Source organism: Brachypodium distachyon, chromosome 1 (genome assembly GCF_000005505.3).
Source record: "Brachypodium distachyon strain Bd21 chromosome 1, Brachypodium_distachyon_v3.0, whole genome shotgun sequence".
In the NCBI taxonomy this organism is placed as follows: Eukaryota; Viridiplantae; Streptophyta; class Magnoliopsida; order Poales; family Poaceae; genus Brachypodium; species Brachypodium distachyon.
In genome coordinates this window covers 28,930,124-28,954,103 of record NC_016131.3, presented here as the reverse complement: position 1 = coordinate 28,954,103, position 23,980 = coordinate 28,930,124, and the positions used below count along the sequence as shown (strand labels likewise).

Below are 23,980 nucleotides of genomic sequence, written 5' to 3'. Positions count from 1 at the left end.
TGCGGACATCCGGGCTTGGTGGGCCGGCATCATCGGGCCGCATGGTGTGGCCAAGGACTTGAGGACAGCGGTCATGCTGGTGTTTTGGACTATTTGGCGGCACCGCAATGACGTGGCCTTCAACGGGGCATCTCCGGAGGTCCATAAGGTGGTCTCGTGCATCCGGGAGGAGGTGGTGCGTTGGGAGAATGCCGGGCTTCTCAAAGGAGGGGTTGCTTTCTCGGCCGCTTTGGCAAGTGGGTTGCTTGATGCCACGTAGCTTTTCCTTGTTGTCTTAGCCACTCCGTGGCGTTGTAACCGCTCCGCGGTGTTGTAATTGGCACTCTGTCCATCTCCTTCTTTAATTGATGATGCGTCCGCTGGGTCGCATTCTTGAAAAAAAAAATGCATCAAAACTTTCTCTCGTTGGTCTTTGACGACCACCTGATATTTCTTTAAAAAAGATTTATTTTTCTAAATATTTTGCCTGTATACTCTACCCTTTCAAAAGACAACAATACATGTCCTTCTGAAAATTACTCCCTCCAATCCTAAATTGTTGTCGAAATATTACATGTATCTAGACGTCTTTTAAGAGTAGATACATCATATTTGGTCAAATTTGAGTCAAAAATTTAGGATCAGAGAGAGTATATAGCATTAACCAATCTAAACAATATTTGGACCGAATAAGTCTACTCCTTTTAGTTCTATCAACTATCTCACTTCACCCATGTAAAAAAAAAGTTAAAAGCGGCAAAAGATTTACATATGTGTGCGGAGCCTAACCTAAAGAACTTTTTTTTTCTGGTTTCGATTTCCTACGAGCATCGCAATGGCATGACCACACGCGACAGACATGGCTAAGGGAACCGAGGTGTGTCGATCAATTGATCAGACATAAATTGCTTCATTCTTCCACGACAACTTAACTGCCCACTGCTACACACTGCAGTTCTCGTTTAGATGTGCCGCAGCTTTGAGGCAATGATCGGGCGAGGTTTCCTTGTTCCACTTGGGGACATTGCCTCGCACAAAATATATACACCTTTTATTTTCACAAAGTCCAATGATGTTGCGAATTTTGCCTCAGACGAAGACCTGGTTGAATGTGCTTATCCCATTCCGCTAACGGACATTGCAACTTACAAGACTTGCCGCCCTATAACAAAACTAAACAAAAAGCGCTAACAGATTTAAACAATTTCCCTAAGCAGCAGCTTGCTTGGGGCTTAGGATGACAGCCGAAAGATGGAATGAGCAGCGGTGGGGTGCCAATCGAAGCATCTCCAGCAATCAATCATGGAACTAGGATGACCAGATGCAGAAGTAAGATATATGAGATGTCATCTCGGTTCATTTAGTCAGGTGCCAAACGACCCTACACTTTTCACTTGCAGAGTTGAATTTTTGACAAACCAAGATACATGAGATGTCATCTCATTTCTTTAGTCATGTTTTTGAGTTGGGGAAGAATGCAAACATAAATCCAACTAAGAGAACAATCAGTAGCACAAATGAGCTAGATCCTCACACTGGTGCCCTGTGTTCTCCTTGAATCATTAGCCTATTGAGAGTGACTGTCTTTAAGGATGCATCTTGCAGGTGCACACGCCGAAGTTGTAGGTACCATGTAAAAATGATTCTACTGTCATCGAAGCCGCTGCGCTTACTGGTTCTATTCTATGATTAAAGAGTTCTCCACACCTATTTCCAGCGATATCACTTCTGTGCGGCCCTCCATTGCATCCTATAGGTACCATCACAGTAAGGTGTGTCAAGCCAAACATATCATATGTCAGCAAACGAGTTAATAATATGCCAGCAAACGAGTTAATATGGGGTGATATTGCACATATTCACTTAATTATTTGGGACTTGAGGGTCAAGATCCCTGTGCATTTAGACCAATAGACCATGGATAGGAGACAACATAAGTAACGTTGTGGTCTCGATTGCTGCAAGTAGTCACAAATAAATTATAATGTAGTAAGATAAAGACGACAGGCTATCCTAAACTTAGATGGATCGTGAAGATGCCGTTTAATAATTCACGATTGGAGCAAGACGTAACCTGACATTTGCCGTGTGGTTAGTTCCTACAGCTAGGTGTGTGCTGCGCTGTGTCCAGTGTCCACCCCACAAAACAGAATAATCTCGCACCTCCATGCTAGCATCATTGCATGAAAGGACCAAGACAGTTACTTCTTGATGCTAAACTGGTCATTCAGAAAGTCGTGCCTTCCCCCGTTGTAGTGTTTCATGAAACTCATCACCAGTCTAAATGGATGAAATAATAGTGCAACCTTATTCAGAAGACAATAATGAATTGGACAAGCTGGAAGCATATAAATTTTGCATTTACCTAACTGCTAGCAAGAAGGCCGCCTGGGAGAAACGCAGGGAGTTTCCTCAATTGATCCACCATCAAGGAGCAGCGCCTTGCGCCTCCAGCACGAAATCCCCTTTCTCGTCGATGCTTCCTCGGGCCTTTGTACAGCGAGCTGCTGCCATCGCCAGGAGGGGGCAGCGGTAGGCGGCAGCGGTGCCCCTCCATTTACGGGCGAGGCCGGTTGTGCGCAACCGGGGGGCAGCGGCGGTGGCGGCATCCCTCCTCTGCAGGAGAGGACAGCGGTGGCTGGGTGACCAGACCGGCGGTGGCTGAAGGAAGAGATGGTCGCACGTGCGGCCGGCGGTGGGTGAGCGGCGTGCGGATCCCAGCAACCAGCGGTGGTTGGAGGAAGAGAGGGCCAGAGGGGTGCGCCGTGCGCGTGCGACGTGGGTTGTTTATTTCGGATTATTATTTTTCCGTTCGCGTGGGAGGTTTCTTTCGCTCGGGATAATCTGAGGGGTTGGTGCAGATTGGATCTGACGGTCCAGACCGAGTGAACGGTGAGCAATGGGTAAACGTGGGTTTATAGTAGCAGAGATAGAGACGTGACCATGGCTTTCCCTTAAAAAAAAAGAAAAAGAAAAAAAAACCATGTGATGCGGGAATGGCTGGTCAGTCCCAGGCCGGCGTGAATGCCAACGAACACGTCACTCGGGACGATCCAAACAGCTCCCACTACAGCCGCAGCCGCGAGACACACACTCCTCGCACAGACGCCGCCGGGGCCCCCAGGCGAGGCAGCGCCACCCACCATGGCCGAGCTGCGGCACGCCACGGCGGCGGCGTCCGCTTCCTCCCCCTTCGTCGCCTTGCCACGCGGCGGCAGTGGTGCCGGCGGCGGCGACGATGGCGGCAAGGACGGCGCGCCCCGCCCCTCCCCTCCACTACACCAGCGATACCCTCTCCCTCCCCCCGTCCGCGCCCTCCTCGCTCTCGAGGACCCCAGGTCCCCCTCGGCACCGGCCTACTACCGGATCCTGCTCGCTGTCTTCGCCTTCCTCGTCCTTGCCGCGCTCATCTGGGCCCCTTCCGTCTGGTCGCGCCTCGTGAGTTTCTCGATTCGTCTTGTGTTTGTCGCGTTTCGTTGGGATCCACTGAGATGACTACTTACAGTTGTGCTTTCGTTGGATCCTAGAACGCGCCCTACCTGTGCCGCAAGGATGGGATTCGGCTCCGGTGCCCTGGGGTAAAGTGATGTCGATTTCAGCGTGCATCTGGGGAAGCTTTGTGAACGCAATCGTCTTTTTAACTTCTGTTTGTTTGGCTTGGTGCTACGCTGCAGGTGAACGAGAGGGGCTCCCTGTGGGAGAATCCCCATGCCGCGGCCACGTCCTGGAAACCGTGTGCTGAGCGTCGCAGTGATGAGATCTCAGGCAAGTGCAAAAATTGGTCGCTCTCTGAAAGATGTTTCATAAATGCACATTTGTATCCTTTCCATTTATCTTGGTACTACGGCAAAGTTGTCACACTGCCCAGATGGTTGGTAAAATTTGTTCAAAACTATGGTTGCATCCTATTGGGTACCCATGTTCTCTTTTCTCTCTACTATTCTGCAGATCTTGTGTCAGAGAACGAAACTTCTGGGTATATTTTTATTCATGCCGAGGGTGGATTGAACCAGCAACGGATAGCTGTACGTATGTGCCCTATTCACATTATCAACTTGTTGCAGTTCTTTGGCTATAATAGCAAATGTTTTTTTTCCTTCTTTTTTCGTAGCTTGAACTTAAGGAAGGTAGGCTTAACAAGATTTGTTGATTGTTATGTGAGATTATTTATGTACTAAAACCTAAAGGCATCTTGCCTAAGTTGTATGGAACACTCGTTAGTTAATTGCACCTACTTGATATATTTGCAGATATGTAATGCTGTCGCAATTGCTAAGATCATGAATGCCACGCTAATTTTGCCTGTGCTGAAGCAGGATCAAATATGGAAAGATCAAACGTAAGCTCCACCTTATTGTTTTCTTTTTGAATTGGCTCCTGCTTGTTTACACCCCTTCTTATCCATTTGTTTTAGCTTTTGTCACGAGTCTTTAATATTTGATAACCTTTTGTTTCAATTCAGGAAATTTGAAGATATCTTTGATGTCGATCATTTTATAAATTATTTGAAGGATGATGTGCGCATTGTTCGAGATATTCCTGACTGGTTCACTGAAAAAGATGAACTGTTCACCAGTATAAAGTTAGTCATTTCACCCATTTCTCAGTCTTTGCTGCTGTCAGTTTAAAAGTGATGCCATGTGTAAACACATGAATGACACTGAGCTTGATAGCTTTGCTTTCTTTCATATTAAAAATTTAAAATCCACCTTAATATTTTTTTTAAAAGGAAATCCACCTGAATATTGTTAGTGAGAGAATAACTACTTCTAGAGCATATGAACTTGAATGTCAAGCCAACTAGGCAGCTAGTTGACTTCCGCTGCTTGTTTACATAAGTAATTTTCATATATGTTATATAGTCATGCAAGAACTCTAAAGCAACATCAGTGCAACTAGAGATGTCTCTGCTTCAAACCTCATTAATGGCCTCCCAAGCCTGCTTGCCCAGATCAGGTTATTACTTTATTACTATTGGATGACGAGAGTTGTTGCTTTTGCTCATCTTTCTGGTTCCTACCATCTCTCATCTCCAATCATGTTTTTATCAATGACTAGGTAATATTGCTGTGCTGGTTGATACCGTTATCCCAGTTTATTATAGCGGTTTAAGCTACAGTAGTAGCTGTCGTATTTGTTGTTTATGATTGGTTGGCACTGGTACATTGTGTGGCATCATAGTTTGCTGTCCGGCACCTATAGTTTCTTTTACACGGCCTGGCTTATCAACATTTAGGCCATCTATTCTGCCCTATATGCAATGGCAGATTATGCCTAGTGATCAAAATTCTGCTAATTACTGTGATCACTAGTTGGGAACCCTTTCTTTTTTTTGGCTAAATATCAGTAACACTATGCCAGCTGCAAAATGCTATTTCCGCATTTACTTGTGTGGTTACATGCATGTGCTTATGTTGTGTAAGGTAAAACAATTTCATTGATTTTGTTTCTTGCATATGTTGTTTTGCTTACTAGCCAGCATATTGTCATACTTTAATTGTAACTTCACTAATTCTGTATGTTGCTTTTAACAGGCGTACTGTAAAAAATATCCCAAAATATGCACCAGCGCAATTTTACATTGACAATGTACTTCCAAGGATCAAAGAGAAAAAGATAATGTCTATCAAGCCGTTTGTTGATAGGTTGGGGTAAGTCTTACTGAGATATTTTTATGGCTCCATTATGTTCATATGTTTTAAGATTGTTCTATAATTGTAGCCCTGCGACTGAGCCTTCACAGTACACATTTCATTGTTATGATTATAGTGTAACGTAAGCTTACTATTTCAGGTATGATAATGTTCCAATGAAGATTAACCGTCTCAGATGCAGAGTTAATTATCACGCCTTAAAGTTTCTACCTGACATTGAAGAAATGGCTGACAAGCTAGCAACAAGGATGAGGAACCGAACAGGCAACGTGAATCCGTACCTGTAAGCTTAGCTCACTGCCTTCAGACCAAGTTGACTGGAGTTGGCAAATTTATACACATCTCACACTCAGATTATTCTTTGTTTTGAAGGGCTCTTCATCTTAGATTTGAGAAAGGAATGGTGGGTCTATCTTTTTGTGATTTTGTTGGAACTAGAGAGGAGAAAGCAATGATGGCTGAATATAGAAAGAAACAATGGCCAAGACGCTTCAAGGTGGTTTACTGATGTGAATAGTTGGTTATGTACTTATTTTAGATTAGATAATGATATGAGCATGAAGAGGAATAAGGTTACAAAGTAAAGTACTTAGTACACTTCCATCTCTTTATGCAGAATGGATCTCACCTATGGCCCTTAGCACTGGAAAAGAGAAAAGAAGGTCGCTGCCCACTTGAGCCTGGGGAAATAGGTTTTATTCTGCGTGCAATGGGATATACAAAGGAGAGCCAGATATATGTTGCATCTGGGCAAGTGTATGGTGGAAACAACAGGATGGCACCGCTGAGGAATATGTTCCCCAATTTGGTAAGTGTACCTAGTAAATCTTGTTTGTTGCGTTCATATTTCCTTTGTATAGGCATATTGCGAAACTGCGGATTATGAAGGCAATTATAATACTGGTTGCGATAATCACCTATACTTGTGTGACTACCGACGTGGATATGTTCAAGAAACAACGGACCCTATCCATTTTCTATGTTGATTGCAGGTTACCAAAGAAGATCTCGCGAGCAGGGAGGAGATAGAGCATTTCAAGAAGCATGTAACCAGCCTTGCTGCACTGGACTTCCTGGTTTGCTTGAAGTCGGACGTGTTTGTGATGACCCACGGGGGCAATTTTGCCAAGCTGATCATCGGCTTCCGCCGTTACATGGGCCGCCATAGGCTGAAGTCTATCAAGCCGGACAAGGGGCTCATGTCCAAGTTCTTTGGCGACCCCTACATGCCATGGGCAACTTTCGTGGAGGATGTGATGATCACTCACCAGACACGAACTGGCCTCCCTGAAGCCACCTTCCCGCACTACGACCTCTGGGAAAATCCTCTTACCCACTGCATGTGTAGAGCTTGACTACAGTAGATTCAGTTGTGCATAGTTATAATCAGTCTTTGTTCATACAAGTCATCCTGTAACTGTAAGTTTTATCTAATTATTTTTTACACTTACAGTTTTGCCTGTGTAAGATTTAATTTGTTCATCTAGAACTACTTTTGTCTATAAAAGTTCAACTGATGCACATCCAGTTAACACACACTGACACACACAAAAGTCAGTTGCATAGCTGCTTCACTGAACAGACAAGGAGTTCTCCTTTCATTAAATCCAAGGATATTGTTACAGAGATTTGTTTCAATCAGATACAACTGACATGATTCATTCATTGATGAATGAATGTATAAATATACATCAACAGTCTGAAGAATGCTAGTATCCCTTCAGCAAACAAATAAATTCTGAAGAATGGCTAGTCCTATACAGCTTCTACAACAGCTGCAAACGTTTCTAATTCATCTTAGGCGCCCTCGACGTACAACTTGCGCCTGCAGATGGGGCACGTCTCGCACTCCTTGAGGCTGCGCTCCAAGCACCCGCCATGGAACACGTGAGGCCTGGAGCACCCGGGCCACGCCGCGAGGTCGCTCTCCAGGGGCTCCAGGCAAACGGCGCACTCCTGCGCCGCGAAATCAGCCGCGACCTTCCTTCTCTTCGCCGACCGCCTCTCGCAGCAGTCCGTGTCGCCGCCGCCGTCGTCGTCGTCGTCGTCGGTGGCTTCCCCTTCCGTGCCGCCGCCGCACAGCACGGGCTCCGGCAGGCGCAGCTCCATGCCAACGAAGCCCGCGGGCCACGGATCCAGCATCTTGCCCTGAAGCGCGGCGGCCATGCCCTCCATGCCAGGCGGGGTGCAGTCCGGCAGACGGAGGATGCCGACGTCGACGAGCACCTCGACGCGCGCTGCTCGCGGCGGGACGCGCACCTGCGAGGCTAGGGCGGACCAGAGCGCCTGGAGCTGCTTGGTGGAGCGGCCGGGGTAGATCAGCGGGACCAGCGCCGACGCGGCCCACGCCAGCGACCTCGCCGCGTCGCCGGCGTGCGGGAGGACGAACCGGACCTGGTGCTCCCTCGTGCTGCCGCGCGCCCGCACCCCGCCGCCGCCCGATTCCGGTTCCGCCGCCCTGAAGCGGGTGTAGCGGTAGAACACCAAGATCTGCTTCTCGCCGCCGCCGCCATGTTGTTGGCTCTCCTCGGTGGCGAAGACACGCATGAAGCCGGCCGTGTTCCCGGCGGTGGCGAACCGCGGCGCGGGGCCGAGGAACCGCCCTTTGGGGACGAAGTTCGGGCGGAGTTGCCGCAGCCGTGCTAGTAGTACCTCGTCGCCGCCGAAGATCTCGTCGTCATCCTCCTCTTCGTCATCGCTGCTTTCGTCGCTGTCGAAATACTCCTCCTCCTCGCCGCCGCCGCTCGCCTCCTGGGACTCATCCTCCGCGGACTCCTCATCGTCCTCCTCCGAATCCACCTCCTTCCAGTCGTCATCATCGTGGCCAAGAACCAACTCTTCTTCTTCCTCGTCCGTAATCACGACCACGTCCGGCGGCGGCGCGAGAACGTGGCGCTGCAGACGAGACCGGAAAACGACCTCGTCCATGGTTCCCGCGATCAAGGGAGGGATTTCTCTGCGATGATTCGCCGGAATCTCTCTCTCTCTTCGATCGATCCCTGCTTCTGATCGTTCCGAAATGGGTCGGAAATTTAGAACTGTGATGCCGCGATTTCTCTGTGGTGCAGTAAAGGGGGCAAGCGAGTAGGGCCGGCGGCGGGGCAGTTGTAATATATGGCTCGCTCGTTCCGGATGGTCGGTCGGCCGGCCCAGTGTCCGAATTCAAATCGGGACTTGTCAGAGACTCGGGATCCCGTGTCGGTGGAGGCTCCGACTCCGAGAAGAAGAGTCGATCAACGGAGAAAGCAAATCGGAACAGGCCAAAGTCCAAATCAATATAACCAGCAGAGGGGTCGATGCTTGCCTTGATGCACAATCAAACCACCAGCAATCGAGAGGCATGGAAACGACCCAGACGATGCCGCCCAACGAGCCCTGCCAGAGCGCCGCCCTTGCGGAGCAACCGGAACGCGCGCTGCCGGTGCCGGAGAAGACAACGACGACGAATGCCCGTGGCGAGGCCGCTTCCGTGCCCGTACGTGCAATTACAAACGGCGACACCCGCTCGCCATCCAGATCCAGGCATGCATCATCATCATCGAGGTCGGGCATTATTGCCGTGGCGCCGCCGCCGTCCTCCTCGCCCGCCGCTGCCGCCGCGGAAGAACCGAGCGGCGCCGACATGGACGACCTGATGAAGCTCGGGAAGGAGATCGCGTTGGCGATGACGGCAGATCAACTAGGATTGGAGATCGAGAGACAGTTCCGCGAGCGCCGACTCCAGGAACAAGAACAGAGGAGGAAGTGGCGGGCGACGAGGCAGCGGGGAGCTGCTGCCGCGGGGAGCGCGGAGCCCGTGCGCTTCTTCTCCCTCCGTCTCACCGACGAGGAGGCGGCGGAGGACGTGGCGGGGGTCTCCCTCGCCAATGGAGCTCAGCCGGAGGCGGAGCCGCTGGTGGGGAGATCGAACAGAAAACGACGCCGAGGCGGCTGATCGGTAATGGTAGTACGAATTGCTCCGGATGCCGAGGATGTAATTAAGCCAGTGAAAGAAGCTTAATTGGGGACACGGACTGCAAATTACTCCAGTGCTAGCCAAAACGTGTTGATCACTCGGCAACACCATTCATCAGTCTCATCACCTGATCGAGAGGCTCAGACCATGCTTCATCAGTAACCTCGGGCAAAGTCAAAACCCGAGCGAAACAGGGTTCAGAGTACACCGAGAGATGCGAAATTTGCTGTACAGGTGGACGGTTCTAGTGTCATGTTCAGCAGAAGTTGTACATGTTCTATGACTTTTTCTATAATTAATTTGAAGTACGTAAATAGGTTTAAATTGATCAAATGTTGAAGAAGATCCAATTGGCAATAATTTTTCTCAGCTCTGAAATAAATTTATCTGGTCATGTTATTGGCCTACCTTTTAATTACTTCCACTCTGCGCTCCGTTTGGTCCCGTGCCATTCCCTAGACAAACTGAAGATTTAGCTCTTTTTTTGCACTAGTGTTTTTCTAGAGTTTGTAGAGTATTATCCCCAAAATTCAAAAAACACCGTAAACTCCAAATGAACTATAGTTGTTCCTAGATTTCTTCCACAGAAAACACCTGATCCCCTCAAATCTCAATACACATGTGACTAAAAAAATACACTAGTGTGAAACAAAACCTTAAGATTTTTTGTTGGGTTACCAACTCTACGGATTCAACAAGCTGGCAGGCAGGATCACACAGTCAGACCACCGTTGACATTGGTGTGTACCGCTTTGATCGTGATTGTGATTTGTAATTGGTAATTTGCGAATGCTCTTCTTGTGTATATGTGTAACAATGAAAGATTGAAGGTGTGTATGCTATATATATCTGCACTCTGTGTGGATTTTTGTATGAAGTATGAACCATGACTACAAATGACACGACCCGAATGTAACAATGAAAGATTGAAGGTGTGTACGATGGTCTCGTATTTTTTTGGCACAAACATGGTAATTTTTAATCACACATGTAAATTTAGCCCTTCCATCCCATTTGCAACCCCCACGCCCAAGTTCTTGACCAAGCTATCAGTGTGAGAAACGTGCTAATCACCGCAACCCATACCACGTCCATCCCGTTGTTCATGAAAACGGAGGAGAAATTATCGTTAGACATGGTGTACAAAGCAGTGAGAAGATCATTAATAATCCAAAAAAGCTTCCATTTTCGAGAAAAATCTTGTACCCGAGAGGGGTGAGAACTAAGGAGGAGCGGTGTGGCCGTGTGGAGTTGTGGGTGTTGGCTAGCGAGCATGGGCGGCCGTGAGGAGATGATTAAAGGTGATGTGCTATGTATGCACAGGCGGTGAGGCATTACACACTGAAGATTACATGCAAAGATGTAACCCGTCGACTCACCCGTTGTCGAGGCTTTAGCTAATTTCGTAACTTTTGACACGGTTCAGAAATTGGGAACTGAAAAACGTTTATGTTTGAGTAATCGATTATTTAAGTCAGAAAATGGTACAAGTAGGATCAACAACCATACAACTCAAGAAGTCGCCAGTTCTAAGACTCGAACATGAAGAATTAGACATGGGACTACTAGGCTTAGGAATATGCTAGAAATGACGGTAGACGAGTGACGATGATGACTACCAATTAGTAGTACGTATTCCCTCCGTTACATAATAAGTGTCTGGGATTTGGTACTCCCCCGTTTCAAAATAACTGACGTGGATTTGTATAAAAATCTATACAGATCAAGTCACTTATTTTGGGAGCGAGCGAGGGAGCAGGCAGTTAGGCGTTGATCGATTTGGTTTGTGGCCGCTTCCCGATTCCCAGTATCTGTCAAGCACGACGCAAGTTCTGAATCCGTTTGTGTAGAGCACTGAGTCTCCTACTCGGAGCAACTCTTCAGAACCCAAATCGGAATCGGCTAAGCGTCCAACCGATATAAACGGGGGAGGATGCTTCTGATGTCAATACGCACAATCAAATCAAACCTAGGAATATCGAGAGGTATGTCGTTCGATACCAGCAAACAGAGATCTATCGATCCATCGAGCAAGGCCATGGGCGCCATGGATAATCGGCGGCGGGAAGAAGGATCATCGTCCCGCTGGTCCATCCAGGTCGACAGCCGGGCGGCCCGCCAAATCCGGCTGGCCCCGAGGCCCAACGAGCCCATGCTGATCACGGACGCCTTCCTCGTCGACCACCGCGGCCACCCAAGCGCCGCCGTGATGGCCTTCGTCAGGACCCGGCGGGAGGAGCAATGGCACGCCACGGTCTCCGTGAAGAAGCCCCACGCGGGCTGCCTGACATTGCTGGATGAGCCCTTCGAGTTCGACCTCCAGTTCACCTCCAAGGTCAACGACCCGGCCGCCCTCGTCCAGTTCGAGGGCTATATTCTTCCTCCACCGCCACCGCCCCCGCCGACGCCGACGCCGCCGATGCCGGAGAGGATGAGGGTGAGGATGATCCACGGGCGGCGGAGACGGGTTGCAGATAGAATGTTGATCGGGTTGTTCCTGTTCCTGTTTATCTATGCTATTATCCTGCTAGGATTGTTCAGATTCATCCATGGATGAAGTATATGTATTACTGCATACGCGGTCAGTTAGATTTGCATTTCTAGATGTTATACTGTAACAAATCAGTGACTCAAATGGGAAATTGTATTTTGGTTATGATCGATGCAATTGTATGCATCTTTCTGTGTTTTCATTTTTTTATGGAAAAGACTGTCGTTCGATTAAAGGGAAGATATGACGAGTCTTTCTTGCACTCTATGAGAATCAGTAATGCCTCCCTGCGGACCATGCACTGAGTGTGCCGATCCGCCAAACAAGATCGCCCAAGCTCCGGCGGCCGGGAGGGGACGGCCAGAGCCCGGGCTGGTGCCCTAGGTGTCCGGTAGATTCACGTTCTAAATCGTCTATTTTTAAGTAAAAAAGTTTAAATTTAACTTGACGAATCAGAACCGTTAGATTAGTACGTAGATCTCATTTTACGCTTCTTTTTTCATCGTGCAACTTAGATACTTCTTCTGTACTGAAATAAGTGATGCAGATTTGTATAAGAATCTATACAAATCCATGTCACTTATTTTCGGACGGAGGGAGTATATAAAACCGATTTTCCTGACAGTTTTTTTTACAGCATTTTCATGACACGGTTATACAAAAGTTATATCGGCTATATTGTGAAACGGAGGGCTTATTTATCGGCTCCGTAACCTACTGGTGGCCTCCCAGACTGCCACGTGGCGCTAATCCGGGCCCACTTCATTTGTATATTCGTTGTTATATGGTATACTTTATAAGTATATAATATATGTCATTGATATATGGTACTCCCTCCGATCAATATTAATTGTCTAAAGTTTGTCCAAATATGAATGTATCTATGTCTAAAAAAAGCCTAAATACATGTAATATTTCGACGATTAGTATGGATCGAAGAGAGTATATGAAAGGTATATGTACTCCCTCATCCGAAAATAAGTGACATGGATCTATACAGATCCATATAACTTATTTTGGGACGGGGGAATTACATGGATTTAAAAAACACATGGACCCGGGGGTGAACGCTGCCGCATGGTGACAGTGCCGGTAGAAATGCCTTTGGCGAAACGGAAGAAGGCCGTTTTTTTAGAGGAAAAATGGCAGGAGCTCTTCCGTTCAATTAAGAAGAGAAATCGTATAACTAGCTTTTCGAAAAGGGGTCAAAGCTAGAAAGAAACCCCCCAGAACAACGGACTACTGCGCCTACAACTGATGGCCTAGTGGCCATCTTGAACACCCGATACTCCTCAAAACAAGAAAAAGCAACCCCATGCTCATCCTTGTCTTAGTGCTGAAAAATCCGGCGATTTCGATCCTTCCAAACACTCCAAACGGAAGAAGGCAGTAAGTAGGCACTTAGGCCTGAATCGAGTCCGAGCGCTAATCGTGCCGTGTCTAAGGACGCAAGTTCTGAGACCTCTCACAATACAAATCGGAATAATTGGCAACAAGTCCAAGGATCAATATATATAGACGTACATCAATATCGAGAGATCTCGTTCGATCCCAAACAACAAACAGATCTGCCGATCGGTCGACCGAGCAAGCCAGGGCATGGACGCCTTCAACGACCGGCGGCGGTGGCGGCGGCGGGAAGGATCCCCCTGGTCCATCCGGGTCGGGCTCGACAGCAGCGATAGGCGGCAAGCCATATCTGGCTGCTAGACCCGACGCTGGACGGCTACCCCATGGTGATCACGGACGACTTCTTCCCCGGGCAAGGGCCGCCAAATCCGGCTAGACCCGACGCCCGACGCGCCCCTGCTGATCACGGACGCCTTCCTCGTCGACCGCCGCGGCAACCCGACGGCCGAAGTGAAGATCTCCTTCAGGACCCGACGACGGGGGATACTACGATGGCCCGGGACGCTCTCCGTGGAGAGGCCCCACACGGGTGGCGCGACGTTGCTGGACGAGCCCTTCGTGCTTGACCTCAGGTTCAAGTACTCCATGTTCTCCGACCCGCCGGCCGTCGTCGTCGTCCAGTTCGAGGGCTATGTTTTTAGGCCGCCGCCGCCGCGGGAGGAGGAGATCGACGAGGAGGAGGAAGAGAGCGTTCGACGGGTTGCGAATAGATTGTTGATCGGATTTTTCCTGTTTGTCTGCCTGTTGCTTCTGCTAAAATTGTTCAGATTCGTCTATGGATGAACTACTATATGTGTCCTTTTTTTTTGCGGGTAAGTGTACTGTTGCTGCTGACTGCATACGCCGTCAGTTAGATGCTTAGATTTGTAGTATTTCGAGATGTTACTGCAGTAGAACCTCGTGAGTCAAAGGGAAAAAATCGTAAGTACGTTCGGTTATATACGATCGATGCAACTATATGCATAATGCATCTTTGTTTTTCGTTTTGTTGGTCGTGACTCTATTTGGTTTTGTGCATCTCTAAATTCACCAGTTTAACTGAAAGTCCGAAGATATTGTTAGAATTTGAGTTGTGGGCCTGATCAGTCCAAACCCAATTTTAATAAATTCTGAAAAATCTCAAAAATCCATTCATGAAGTGGGATAAGGAGAGTGGAAATGTGAATAGTTCCACCTTGGTAGTTTAGAGTGAGTGAGACCAACATATAAGTTATGTTGCTTCTCACCTATTGAGCAAGTGAGCAAGGGAAATCCTCACGCGCGCTACTCCTTCTCCTTCGCTCGCCTCGTCACGACGCACGCGCGCGCCGCGTTTCGTGGATCGATTTCGAACCGTGCGGGGCCGGGCTTCTTATCTTTTTTGTCACGCGCGCGAGGTATTTTTGGAATCTGTTACGGACGCGTGCTGATTTTGTGGAGTCGGTTCAGAGATTGACCAAGTTTCCAAAGGAATTGCACCTGATGAGATTGAGAGCATACTTCAGCAACGGACTGAGACCCTTGCGAAACCTTTCTTGTTTCTTCAAGTCAGTAGAGATCTCATCGCCAGCATAAAGAGCAAGACGGTTGAAATCCTTGTAGTAGTCGAGAACAGAATTCTTGCCCTGAGTCAGACTACAAAACTCTTCACGCTTTCTGTCCATCAGACCAGCTGGGATGTGGTGATTTAGGAAAGCATCCTGGAAGACACCAAGTGATGACTTCATCAGGGTGCTTGGAGGCTTGAAAATTCTCCCACCATGCGGCTGCTTCACCTCGAAGGAGGTAGGTCGCAAAAGGAACCTTGTCCTCATTGGCCACACGAACCGTGCAAAGAGCGCGGACCATCTCACGAAGCTAGTCATCAGCATCAAGTGGTTCCGAGGTAGGAAGAAAGTTCTAGGATTGAGAGCAAGGAACTGCTTGATGGAAACCCTGTCATTAACCCCATTGCCTTCATTGTTGCCACGATTGTTGTGCTGGTCATTCATACGCTCAAAGATCTGTCCCATTTGAAGCAGTATGTTGCCTAACTCAGGCGGAGGAGGAGGTTCACGATGAGCAAGCGCCATCCTGTTTGCACAATGGTTTACACAACAGTTGAAACACAATTGCATGACGTAAAACCCCAAAGACAGGATTAAAGGATAACATGACGACTGAGATACGACATAGTACCATCCAAAGGTTTAGTGATTACAGTCATCCAAAGCAAGGAAAGATTACACTACTCATCATGCCATTCACATCGCATAGGAAGTGTGGCCATAGATGGAACTACGGGTACAAGAGACCTATCCTGAAAAAGCTGTCAGAACCTCGGCAGTAGCTGCGAAGAGTACGGGAACACGTACGCATCTGCCTTCTGTTCCCCGTACAGGAACTGACGCGGAAGGTACGTACTCTCGAACACTCTTGGTGGCCACGTGTTGGAGTAAACCAATCCACTGGGAACGCATGGGTCAACTCAGGAGCAGGAGGTCTTGGAGGATAGCGAACTTCATTCTCGTACATTCCTGCATCAACCATGGCGGAGAGGTGACCGAGTGCTATCCACAGCTGCTTGCGGTGGTGCTCGACCTTGGCGTGCATGTTTGCCATCATGTGCTCCTGGCTTGACACGAAGTTGCAGAAATGACAGCTGTCATTTGCAACCTTCTCGTCGGGCAAGCCTGGAAGTGTGAAGAACTTGTTCTCGCACGTGATGAAGCCCCTTGGGATATACTTGAATGGTCCTTTGTCCAGCCTTTCGTACTTCCTGCGGAGTAGGGTCACGAACATGTACGCCACCTGTTGGATTGCCAACTCGATGGTATGCCCAGTTCCCACTGCTTTGTGCACTGGAAACTTGTCTAAAGGCACGTCTTGGTGGAGGCCGACTACGGCACGGTAGTATTCCTGATTGAAGTCACGGTAATCCTCGAATACCGTGTACTCCGGCTGGTATCGGAAACCGATGTGCCTCATGATCTCGCGGAGCACCTCAGGGAAACCTTGGGTTGTCTCACAGTTGGACATCAAGACCACCTGCGGACGAGGAGGAGTGTAGAGCGACATCTGAAAGAAAGTGATTGCAGGATTAGAACTTTGGAAGAACTTGCTTTATCTATGCACTATAGATATGAGCTAAACAAGAAGGAATGGTCTTTTCTCTGACAACGAAACCCCAACAGAACTTGAATGCCACCAACTAAAAGGAACTATGGAAAAACAAACCCCGAGATACCTAGTTAAAACTGAGGAAAGAGGGAATTTTCCAAAACAAGAAGGGTGGGTGGGTGGGAAAAGAAGAAAAATCAGAGTCTACTTTTCCATTTTTCAAATAGTTTAGAGATTAAAATAGTTACTAGACTCAACTTCGACCATTTCTAACCAGGGAGAAAACTAAGGCCAGCGAGGCTCTGATACCAAATTGTGAGACTCCGGGACCGATTTTATGCAATTTAGCCCCAAATGCTAACTCGCGCATAAATTAAACCCAGTGCCTCCCTACGATGAACACTTCACAACGTACACGCAATGTGTTCACCGCAGGTTGGAACAAAAATGATATCATAACATCACTCTAGGACACAAGATTAAGTTAAGCTCATACAGGGAGCGAAATACCAAGTTATTACAACTCACGGACACATGTCCACAATCATCATTACACCAGCGGAAGCAAATTAGGCCCGAGTACGAACAAGTTTACAATTATTGCCTAAGAGGCTGAAACTGAAAGGAGAGCCCGCCACAAGTTCACAGAACCCTGCTCTGGAATCTGCTGGCTAAACATCGAAGCTGTCGTCGTCGAACTCCACGAAGTAACCACTCACCTGCTCCTCTGGAAACTCTGGAGAAAACAATATTGCAAAGCAATTGAGTACAAAGTACTCGCAAGACTTACGGGAGAACTAATCTAGATATGCAACAAGTCTCAAAGGATGGATAAATATGGTGGGATTATGCAGCAGCAATATATCTGGAGAGACACACTAATGACATCGTCTAAGCAGAGGATGAGAAGCGTCTACTAAGTGAGGTGATCTTCTAATAACTAGCACCAACCAAACACAACCTCTTATCACCCCCTCAACCCATTGTGAGGAAATGATCCAAAGGCACTCGCACTGAAGCAGTTTTAAGCATATCCATGATTAAGGCTAATTACTACTCAAGTTTAAGAGATTAAGTTGGTTAAGTTCTCTATGATCAAGTAATGACCAACCAAGTCGTCCATAACCGCGGACACGGCTTTCCGAAAGATTTATCCCTGTAGGGTGCACCAATTTACCCGTACACGTTCGTCCAACTCTTGTTGCCACTCGAGTAGGAACACATGAAGGCGTGTATCAGCAGGATTGGGCGACACGACGTTTCCAAACTCCACAACTAATCCAGGGGACCACCCAACTGAGTCTATCCGAAACGAGAGCCCGACCGAAGCGTCGTACAGACTCAAGAGTTGCGAGGGCAGCTGGTAGCGGTTCATAGCCCGCAGGATAACAACTCCAGACTAGTGCCACAAGCCCTATATGAATGCAAAGTACCACAAATCTCCAACACAACACCAGTGTATATGCGATATGCCAAATGGAACGCCCGAACTATGTGGTCCCTGGAAGAGTTATGAATCGAGTACTAGGCCGAGGGGGAAGCCATATCTTCACCCACGAGCGGTTAGCGCGAAGTGTCTTGGATCGGTGAAAACGAGAACTCAGTCCTTAGGTCGGCGCAAATGGAACAAATCACCAATGCGTGAGCACGACCTCCCATCGTTGCCTTCTTGCAGGTAATAACATGTCACAGTTTAACAATTGCAATTTAAATACAGATAGTAGCATGTGGATGTAGCAATTGTATAACCCCAAGTATGGACACTAGACCAGCAATCTAAGCAAGACTCCAAATGACCAAGTAGGGCAAAGAACAACATGTGACATGGTAATAGGACAAGTAACAAGACAAAAAGCATTTGAGTAGAGCTGACTAAAGCTATGCAATCCTAGAGGCATCGTGACAAGAACCGAGAACGTAACTTAATGCAGGAATGAGAGAGAGGCATTGGGTATAATACAACATGGTTAAGGAAATGGCTGTTTGCCTGGATCCTCGGTCGTTGGGCACCGAGAGAGGGGGTCCGAGTAGGTGTGGGAACCCGGTTCGTCGGCGGAGTGTGGCGTAGACGCTAACGATAAGATCCAAACACACAAGGTAGGCATGAATAAGCATACATAGAGTGCAATGCGCAAACAAGGATGCATGGCATGTGATAAGATGATGCATTCAATTTAAACAAGAGTTGTAGGCATTTAGTGAAATAGATTATCCATTAGCCAGTAAGATAGATGATAACATTGGCTACACTTTATCCAAATATAATAAACAGTGACATGGTCATAAAGTACAAGTTCCAAGGAATAATTTAAATTTTTACAGAAGGTTCAAAAGCATTACCAATTTTAAACTAGGAGCTACACAATTTCATATGTTTGAATTTAAAATCTGGGACAGATTTGAAATTCAAAACCTCAAGGTGGAAATCTAACTACACAGTTAAATTTCTTGCATTTTTCTGATTCCAAAACATATATGGTTTGCCCAAATTGGATCTAGCATGCATTTACTAGGATTAAAACAAGATAACACATTTTCTGCATTTAAAGAATAACCAAAAAGGAAAACCAAATAGACCCGGCGCATGGACTCGGTCCACCGGGCGCAGCGGTGCACCAGGTAACTGACAGGTGGGGCCATGGGGTTTTAACCTTGCGCTGGCGGGGAATCGAACCCGCGCCTCGGCTCGGGCCGGCAAACGGACGGAGCAAGTGGCCAGTTGGGCTGATGTTCGGATCTTAACAGATCCAGGCTCTCGGTTCCTTTAAACCAAAACAAACCAGCAGCTTGCAGGCACGCGCGGTGGCCACGGCAAGGGCTCGTCGGCGGCGACCACGCAGCACGGCGGAGCAAAAAGGCGCTGCCTTTCATCGTTCCTAGACCGGCAGAGGCAAGGTGGCTCGACGGCCACCATGCAAGCCTTCCCGGAGCACCGGCGCGGCATGGAGCGGAGCTCGCCGGCGGCGTCCCGGGCACGGTCGTCGCAAACCTAGAGCTATGGTGAGCTAAGAGAGGGAGGAAAGGCGGCGCGGGAGCGCGAAGGCAAGGCGAAGCTCACCGAGCAGGAGTTCGCCGGTGAAGAGGAGGGAGCTCGTCAAAATTTGGAGAAGACGCTTCGGCGGCCGGAGATGAAGATGAGGAGCTAGGCGTGGCTGTCATCGATCCCGGCGGAATTCCTCGCGGTCCAAGGAAGTAGTTGGCGGCGGCGATCTCGTGACGCGGTCAGCCGGGCCTGAAGACGACGGAGTCGGCGGCGCGACGCGGCGGTGCCCACGGATCGGAAAGGAAGGCGACAGCGGCACGCAGAAAAGGGGGGAGGAGGACCCGTCTAGGGTTTCCTTGCGCTAGGGCTGAGAGGAGGGCGCGGCTGCACTTAAGTAGGCGGCGCTGAGCCCCCTGTCGCTGTCGACGACGATGTGGCGAGGGCGCCCCCACTGCTCCAGAAGAAAAAGCAGAGGTAGACGAAGCTCCTGTGAGAGGTGGCGTATTTCGGGAATTGACGCTTTCGTTGCTGGGAGGCGCAACGCGGACGGCGCGCGTGGAAGCTGGGCTACGGGGTGCGGCGCGTCAGGGTGGGCAAAAAAACCGAGAAACCGAGACCGATCACCGAAAAACCGAGAACCAAAGCCGATTAGACCGAAACCGAGGAACTGTATTAAACTTCGGCCAGAAAACCGAAGTTTTTTCGGTCAGTTCGGTTTCTGGTCTCGGTTAACCGAAAAAAACCGAAGTATTTTTGTGGCTGCTGCTCTTGACCTTTTGTGGCTGCTGCTCTCGACCCAAGGTACAAGTTATCTGACTACACTCAGCTTGCAATTGAAGAAATGTTTGGTGAAGAAACAGGAAAGAGAGTGTGGTCTGCTGTCAAGACTTGTGTTCGGGACTTGTTTGAAGAGTACATGGTTTTGTATGCTCCCAGAACACCAAATCCTCAATCAACTGATGAACGTCTAAGTAAACAATCAGGCGGAGGTGGCCATGCAAGCTTGATGAAGTCTCTCATTGCTAAAAAGTTGAAAGTAAATAGCGGGGCGGCGAGTAGCAGCAGTAAATCTGAACTTGATAAGTACCTAGCAGAAGATTGTGAAGATGACGGCAAGAAGCTGGACATCCTAAATTGGTGGAAGGCCAACTCCAGCAGGTTTCCAATCTTGTCGTGCTTGGCTAGAGATGTCCTAGCAATTCAATTAACCTCGGTGGCCTCCGAATCTGCGTTCAGTACTGGTGGGCGTGTGCTAGACGATTTCAGAACTTCTCTAACCCCCTTCATGGTTGAGGCACTAATCTGCACTCAAGATTGGCTAAGGAGAACAATTCCCATCAACATTGAAGAAAAAACCAAAGAATTGGCAAAGCTAGAAGAAGGTAAAAATATAGATTTTGTAACTGTTTGTTGTTTCATTAAATAAATTGTTTGTCTCATGTTGTCTTCATTGTATTTCAGAACTTATTACGGAATTTCGTGACAAAGCAAAAATTGATGGTAAAGCTTCTGAGTCTAGCAAGGCTAAGTTGCCTAGCAAGCCTGCCACCAAATCCACGACCAGCAAGCCTACTTCTTAAATTATATGGTGAGAATTGCATGGTTATAAATTTCCTTCTACACTTCAGTCTATATATTGCCACTTGAACATTTATAATGTACAAGTTATTTCCTATAGGCTATAGCATTTTGGCGATTTGATGCTGGCCTTTGAGTCTTCGATTTTCTGGGACAACTTGGAACCTTGGAGTTGGACTGGTGCATTGCAGACCTGCCGCCTACAGTCAGGGCATGCTGCCATCTTCAAAATTTATGTGTTCATTGCATGTTAGATGTTATTTGCTGGCTGCTGCCATTTATGTGTGTCTGTGTCACACAAGATTATGTCTTTATTTTTGTGTTCAACTTTGCAAGACTTAAACCTATGTGATTTTGCTAAATCTGTTTTCAGTACTATTTTTACTCAACCAATTATGTTCGGTTAGTTCGGTTCAGAACCGAGAACCGAACCGAACTTTCGGTTAACCGAAATTTCGGTTCTCAAAAATTACAAGGTGATTTTGGTTCTCAGTTTTGAAGAACCGAATTTCGCGAAAACCCGAAGAACCGAACCGAACTTTCGGGTATACCTGAACGCCCACCCTGAGCGGCGCGCGTTGCTGGGCCGAGTTGGCTGGGCCGACTCGAGCCGAAAGGTAAGAAGGGAGTCTTTCTTTTTCCTTTTTCCTTTTTCTGTTTTTTTTCTTCTTCAAATAGTTTTGTTTGTACTTTGTTTTCTTGATTCAAATTTCAAATACCATGTTGAAAAGCTGAGAAGTAGGATAATTCAAATATGGTACTATTATTTTAGTGATATGTCAGTGAACCATATTTGTGGCAGTGTTAAATGATAATGAAAGTGTTTGGCACTCTCGTTTATGTCACATTAATTTTGGTTTAATGTCTCGGCTATCCAATATGAGTTTAATTCCTACTTTTACCATTGCCAAAGGTTCTAAGTGCCATAGTTGTGTGCAATCAAAGCAACCTCGAAAGCCCCACACGGCGGTCGAGGAGAGAAATCTGGCACCTCTAGAACTCATACGTTCTGATCTTTGTGCGATGAATGGTGTGTTGACAAAAGGTGAAAAGAGATATTTCGTGACGTTAATTGATGATGCTACTAGATTCTGCTATGTTTATTTGTTGCGAACTAAAGATGAGGGTTTAGACTACCTTAAAATCTATAAGGCTGAAGTTGAAAATCAATTGGAGAGAAAGATCAAACATTTTAGCTCGGATCGTGGTGCGAGTATTTCTCCAAGGTATTTGATGAGTTGTGCGGATCATGGTATTATTCATGAGAGAACGCCTCCCTATTCTCCCCAATCAAACGGGGTCGCCGAGAGGAAAAACCGCACGCTGACTGACTTGGTGAATTCCATGTTAGCCACTGCTGGTTTATCTAAGGCATGGTGGGGGGTGGCGCTACTGACTTCATGTCATGTCCTGAATAAAGTTCCAAATAAAAATAAAGAGAAGACTCCTTACGAGGAGTGGATTGGAAGAAAGCCATCACTTTCTTACTTGCGCACTTGGGGATGTTTGGCGAAGGTCAACGTTCCAATTCCCAAGAAACACAAGCTCGGACCGAAAACAGTGGATTGTATTTTTCTAGGCTATGTTCAGCGGAGCATGGGCTATAGATTCTTGGTAGTTAAATATGCATGTTGATACTATTATGGAATCTCGTGATGCAACATTTTTTGAGAATATTTTTCTCTATGAAAGATATGCATAGCATTGCTAGAATTTCCTTTGAAATATTACCTGAGTCTAGCATACCTGAATCTAATACATCTGATAATGAATCTGAACATCTTAAGGATGATGTTGAGAAAGATGACAACGAAGCTCCTTCCAGGAGTAAGAGACGAAGGATTGCAAAATCCTTCGGTGATGACTTCATTGTGTACCTTGTGGAGGATACCCCCAAAACCATTGCAGAGGCATATGCATCTTCGGATGCAGATAACTGGAAAGAAGCTGTCCAGAATGAGATGGACTCCATTCTTTCTAATGGGACTTGAGAGCTATCTGAACGACCCCATGGTTGTAAGCCAGTAGACTGCAAGTGGGTGTTCAAGAAGAAGCTAAGGCTTGACAGTACTATTGAAAAGTATAGGGCACAGCTTGTGGCGAAAGGCTACACTCAGAAAGAAGTCGAAGATTACTTCGACACCTATTCACCCGTTGCTAGACTTACTACCATTCGAGTACTACTATCCCTGGCTGCCTCATATGGTCTTGTCGTTCATCAAATAGACGTAAAGACAACTTTCCTTAACGGAGAGTTGGAAGAGCAAATTTACATGGAGCAACCAGATGGATTTGTGGTAAAGGGTGAAGAGAGAAAGGTGTGCAAGTTACCAAAATCTTTGTGTGGACTAAAACAAGCACCTAAGCAATGGCACGAGAAGTTTGACAGAACTTTAACTTCTGCAGGCTTTGTCATTAATGAGGCTGATAGATGTGTGTACTATCGTCATGGTGGGGGCGAAGGTGTTATTTTGTGTTTGTACGTGGATGATATTCTGATGTTTGGTACAAACATAAAAGTGATAAATGGGGTCAAGTCGTTTCTATCAAATTGTTTTGATATGAAAGATCTGGGAGAGGCTGATGTTATTCTTAACATTAAGCTGGTTAAGGATGAGAGTGGAATTGCTTTGTTGCAATCCCACTATGTTGAGAAGGTCTTGAGTCGCTTCTGTTTTACTGACAGCAAACCTTCACCAACACCTTATGACCCCAACGTGATACTTAGAAAGAACAATGGAGAAGGAAAAGATTAATTGACATACTCTCAAATAATCGGTTCCCTTATGTACTTAGCTAGCGCTACGGGGCCTGATATCTCTTTTGCTGTGAGCAAATTGAGTAGGTTCACG

At 47.3% G+C, this 23,980-nt stretch overlaps 2 protein-coding genes across 2 annotated transcripts; one reads left to right on the top strand and one right to left on the bottom strand.

Annotated features, from left to right (window-relative positions):
- The first annotated feature begins 3,022 nt into the window (after nt 1–3,022).
- On the top strand, nt 3,023–7,154 carry LOC100834262 (protein PECTIC ARABINOGALACTAN SYNTHESIS-RELATED). Its single transcript, XM_003560427.4, has 11 exons — nt 3,023–3,417; nt 3,507–3,557; nt 3,654–3,744; nt 3,928–4,004; nt 4,230–4,318; nt 4,442–4,561; nt 5,514–5,630; nt 5,773–5,916; nt 6,006–6,129; nt 6,250–6,441; nt 6,626–7,154. Exons 1-11 carry the CDS (start codon nt 3,124–3,126, stop codon nt 6,986–6,988), a joined length of 1,662 nt encoding a protein of 553 aa, XP_003560475.3. The 5' UTR covers nt 3,023–3,123; the 3' UTR covers nt 6,989–7,154.
- Nucleotides 7,155–7,208: 54 nt separating this feature from the next.
- Nucleotides 7,209–8,561, bottom strand: LOC100833950. The gene has a single exon (XM_003560426.3). The coding sequence runs from the start codon at nt 8,559–8,561 to the stop codon at nt 7,431–7,433; it is 1,131 nt and encodes a 376-aa protein (XP_003560474.1). The 3' UTR covers nt 7,209–7,430.
- Between the last annotated feature and the right edge of the window lie 15,419 nt (nt 8,562–23,980).

What these genes read in the sequence shown, in the direction of transcription:
- LOC100834262 (XM_003560427.4), top strand. Translation starts at nt 3,124, where the DNA reads ATGGCCGAGCTGCGGCACGCCACGGCGGCGGCGTCCGCTTCCTCCCCC. An exon ending in TTCGGCTCCGGTGCCCTGGG is followed by an intron (nt 3,558 to 3,653) that starts GTAAAGTGATGT and finishes GCTACGCTGCAG; the next exon opens with GTGAACGAGAGGGGCTCCCT. An exon ending in GGCAACGTGAATCCGTACCT is followed by an intron (nt 5,917 to 6,005) that starts GTAAGCTTAGCT and finishes TTTGTTTTGAAG; the next exon opens with GGCTCTTCATCTTAGATTTG.
- LOC100833950 (XM_003560426.3), bottom strand. Translation starts at nt 8,561, where the DNA reads ATGGACGAGGTCGTTTTCCGGTCTCGTCTGCAGCGCCACGTTCTCGCG.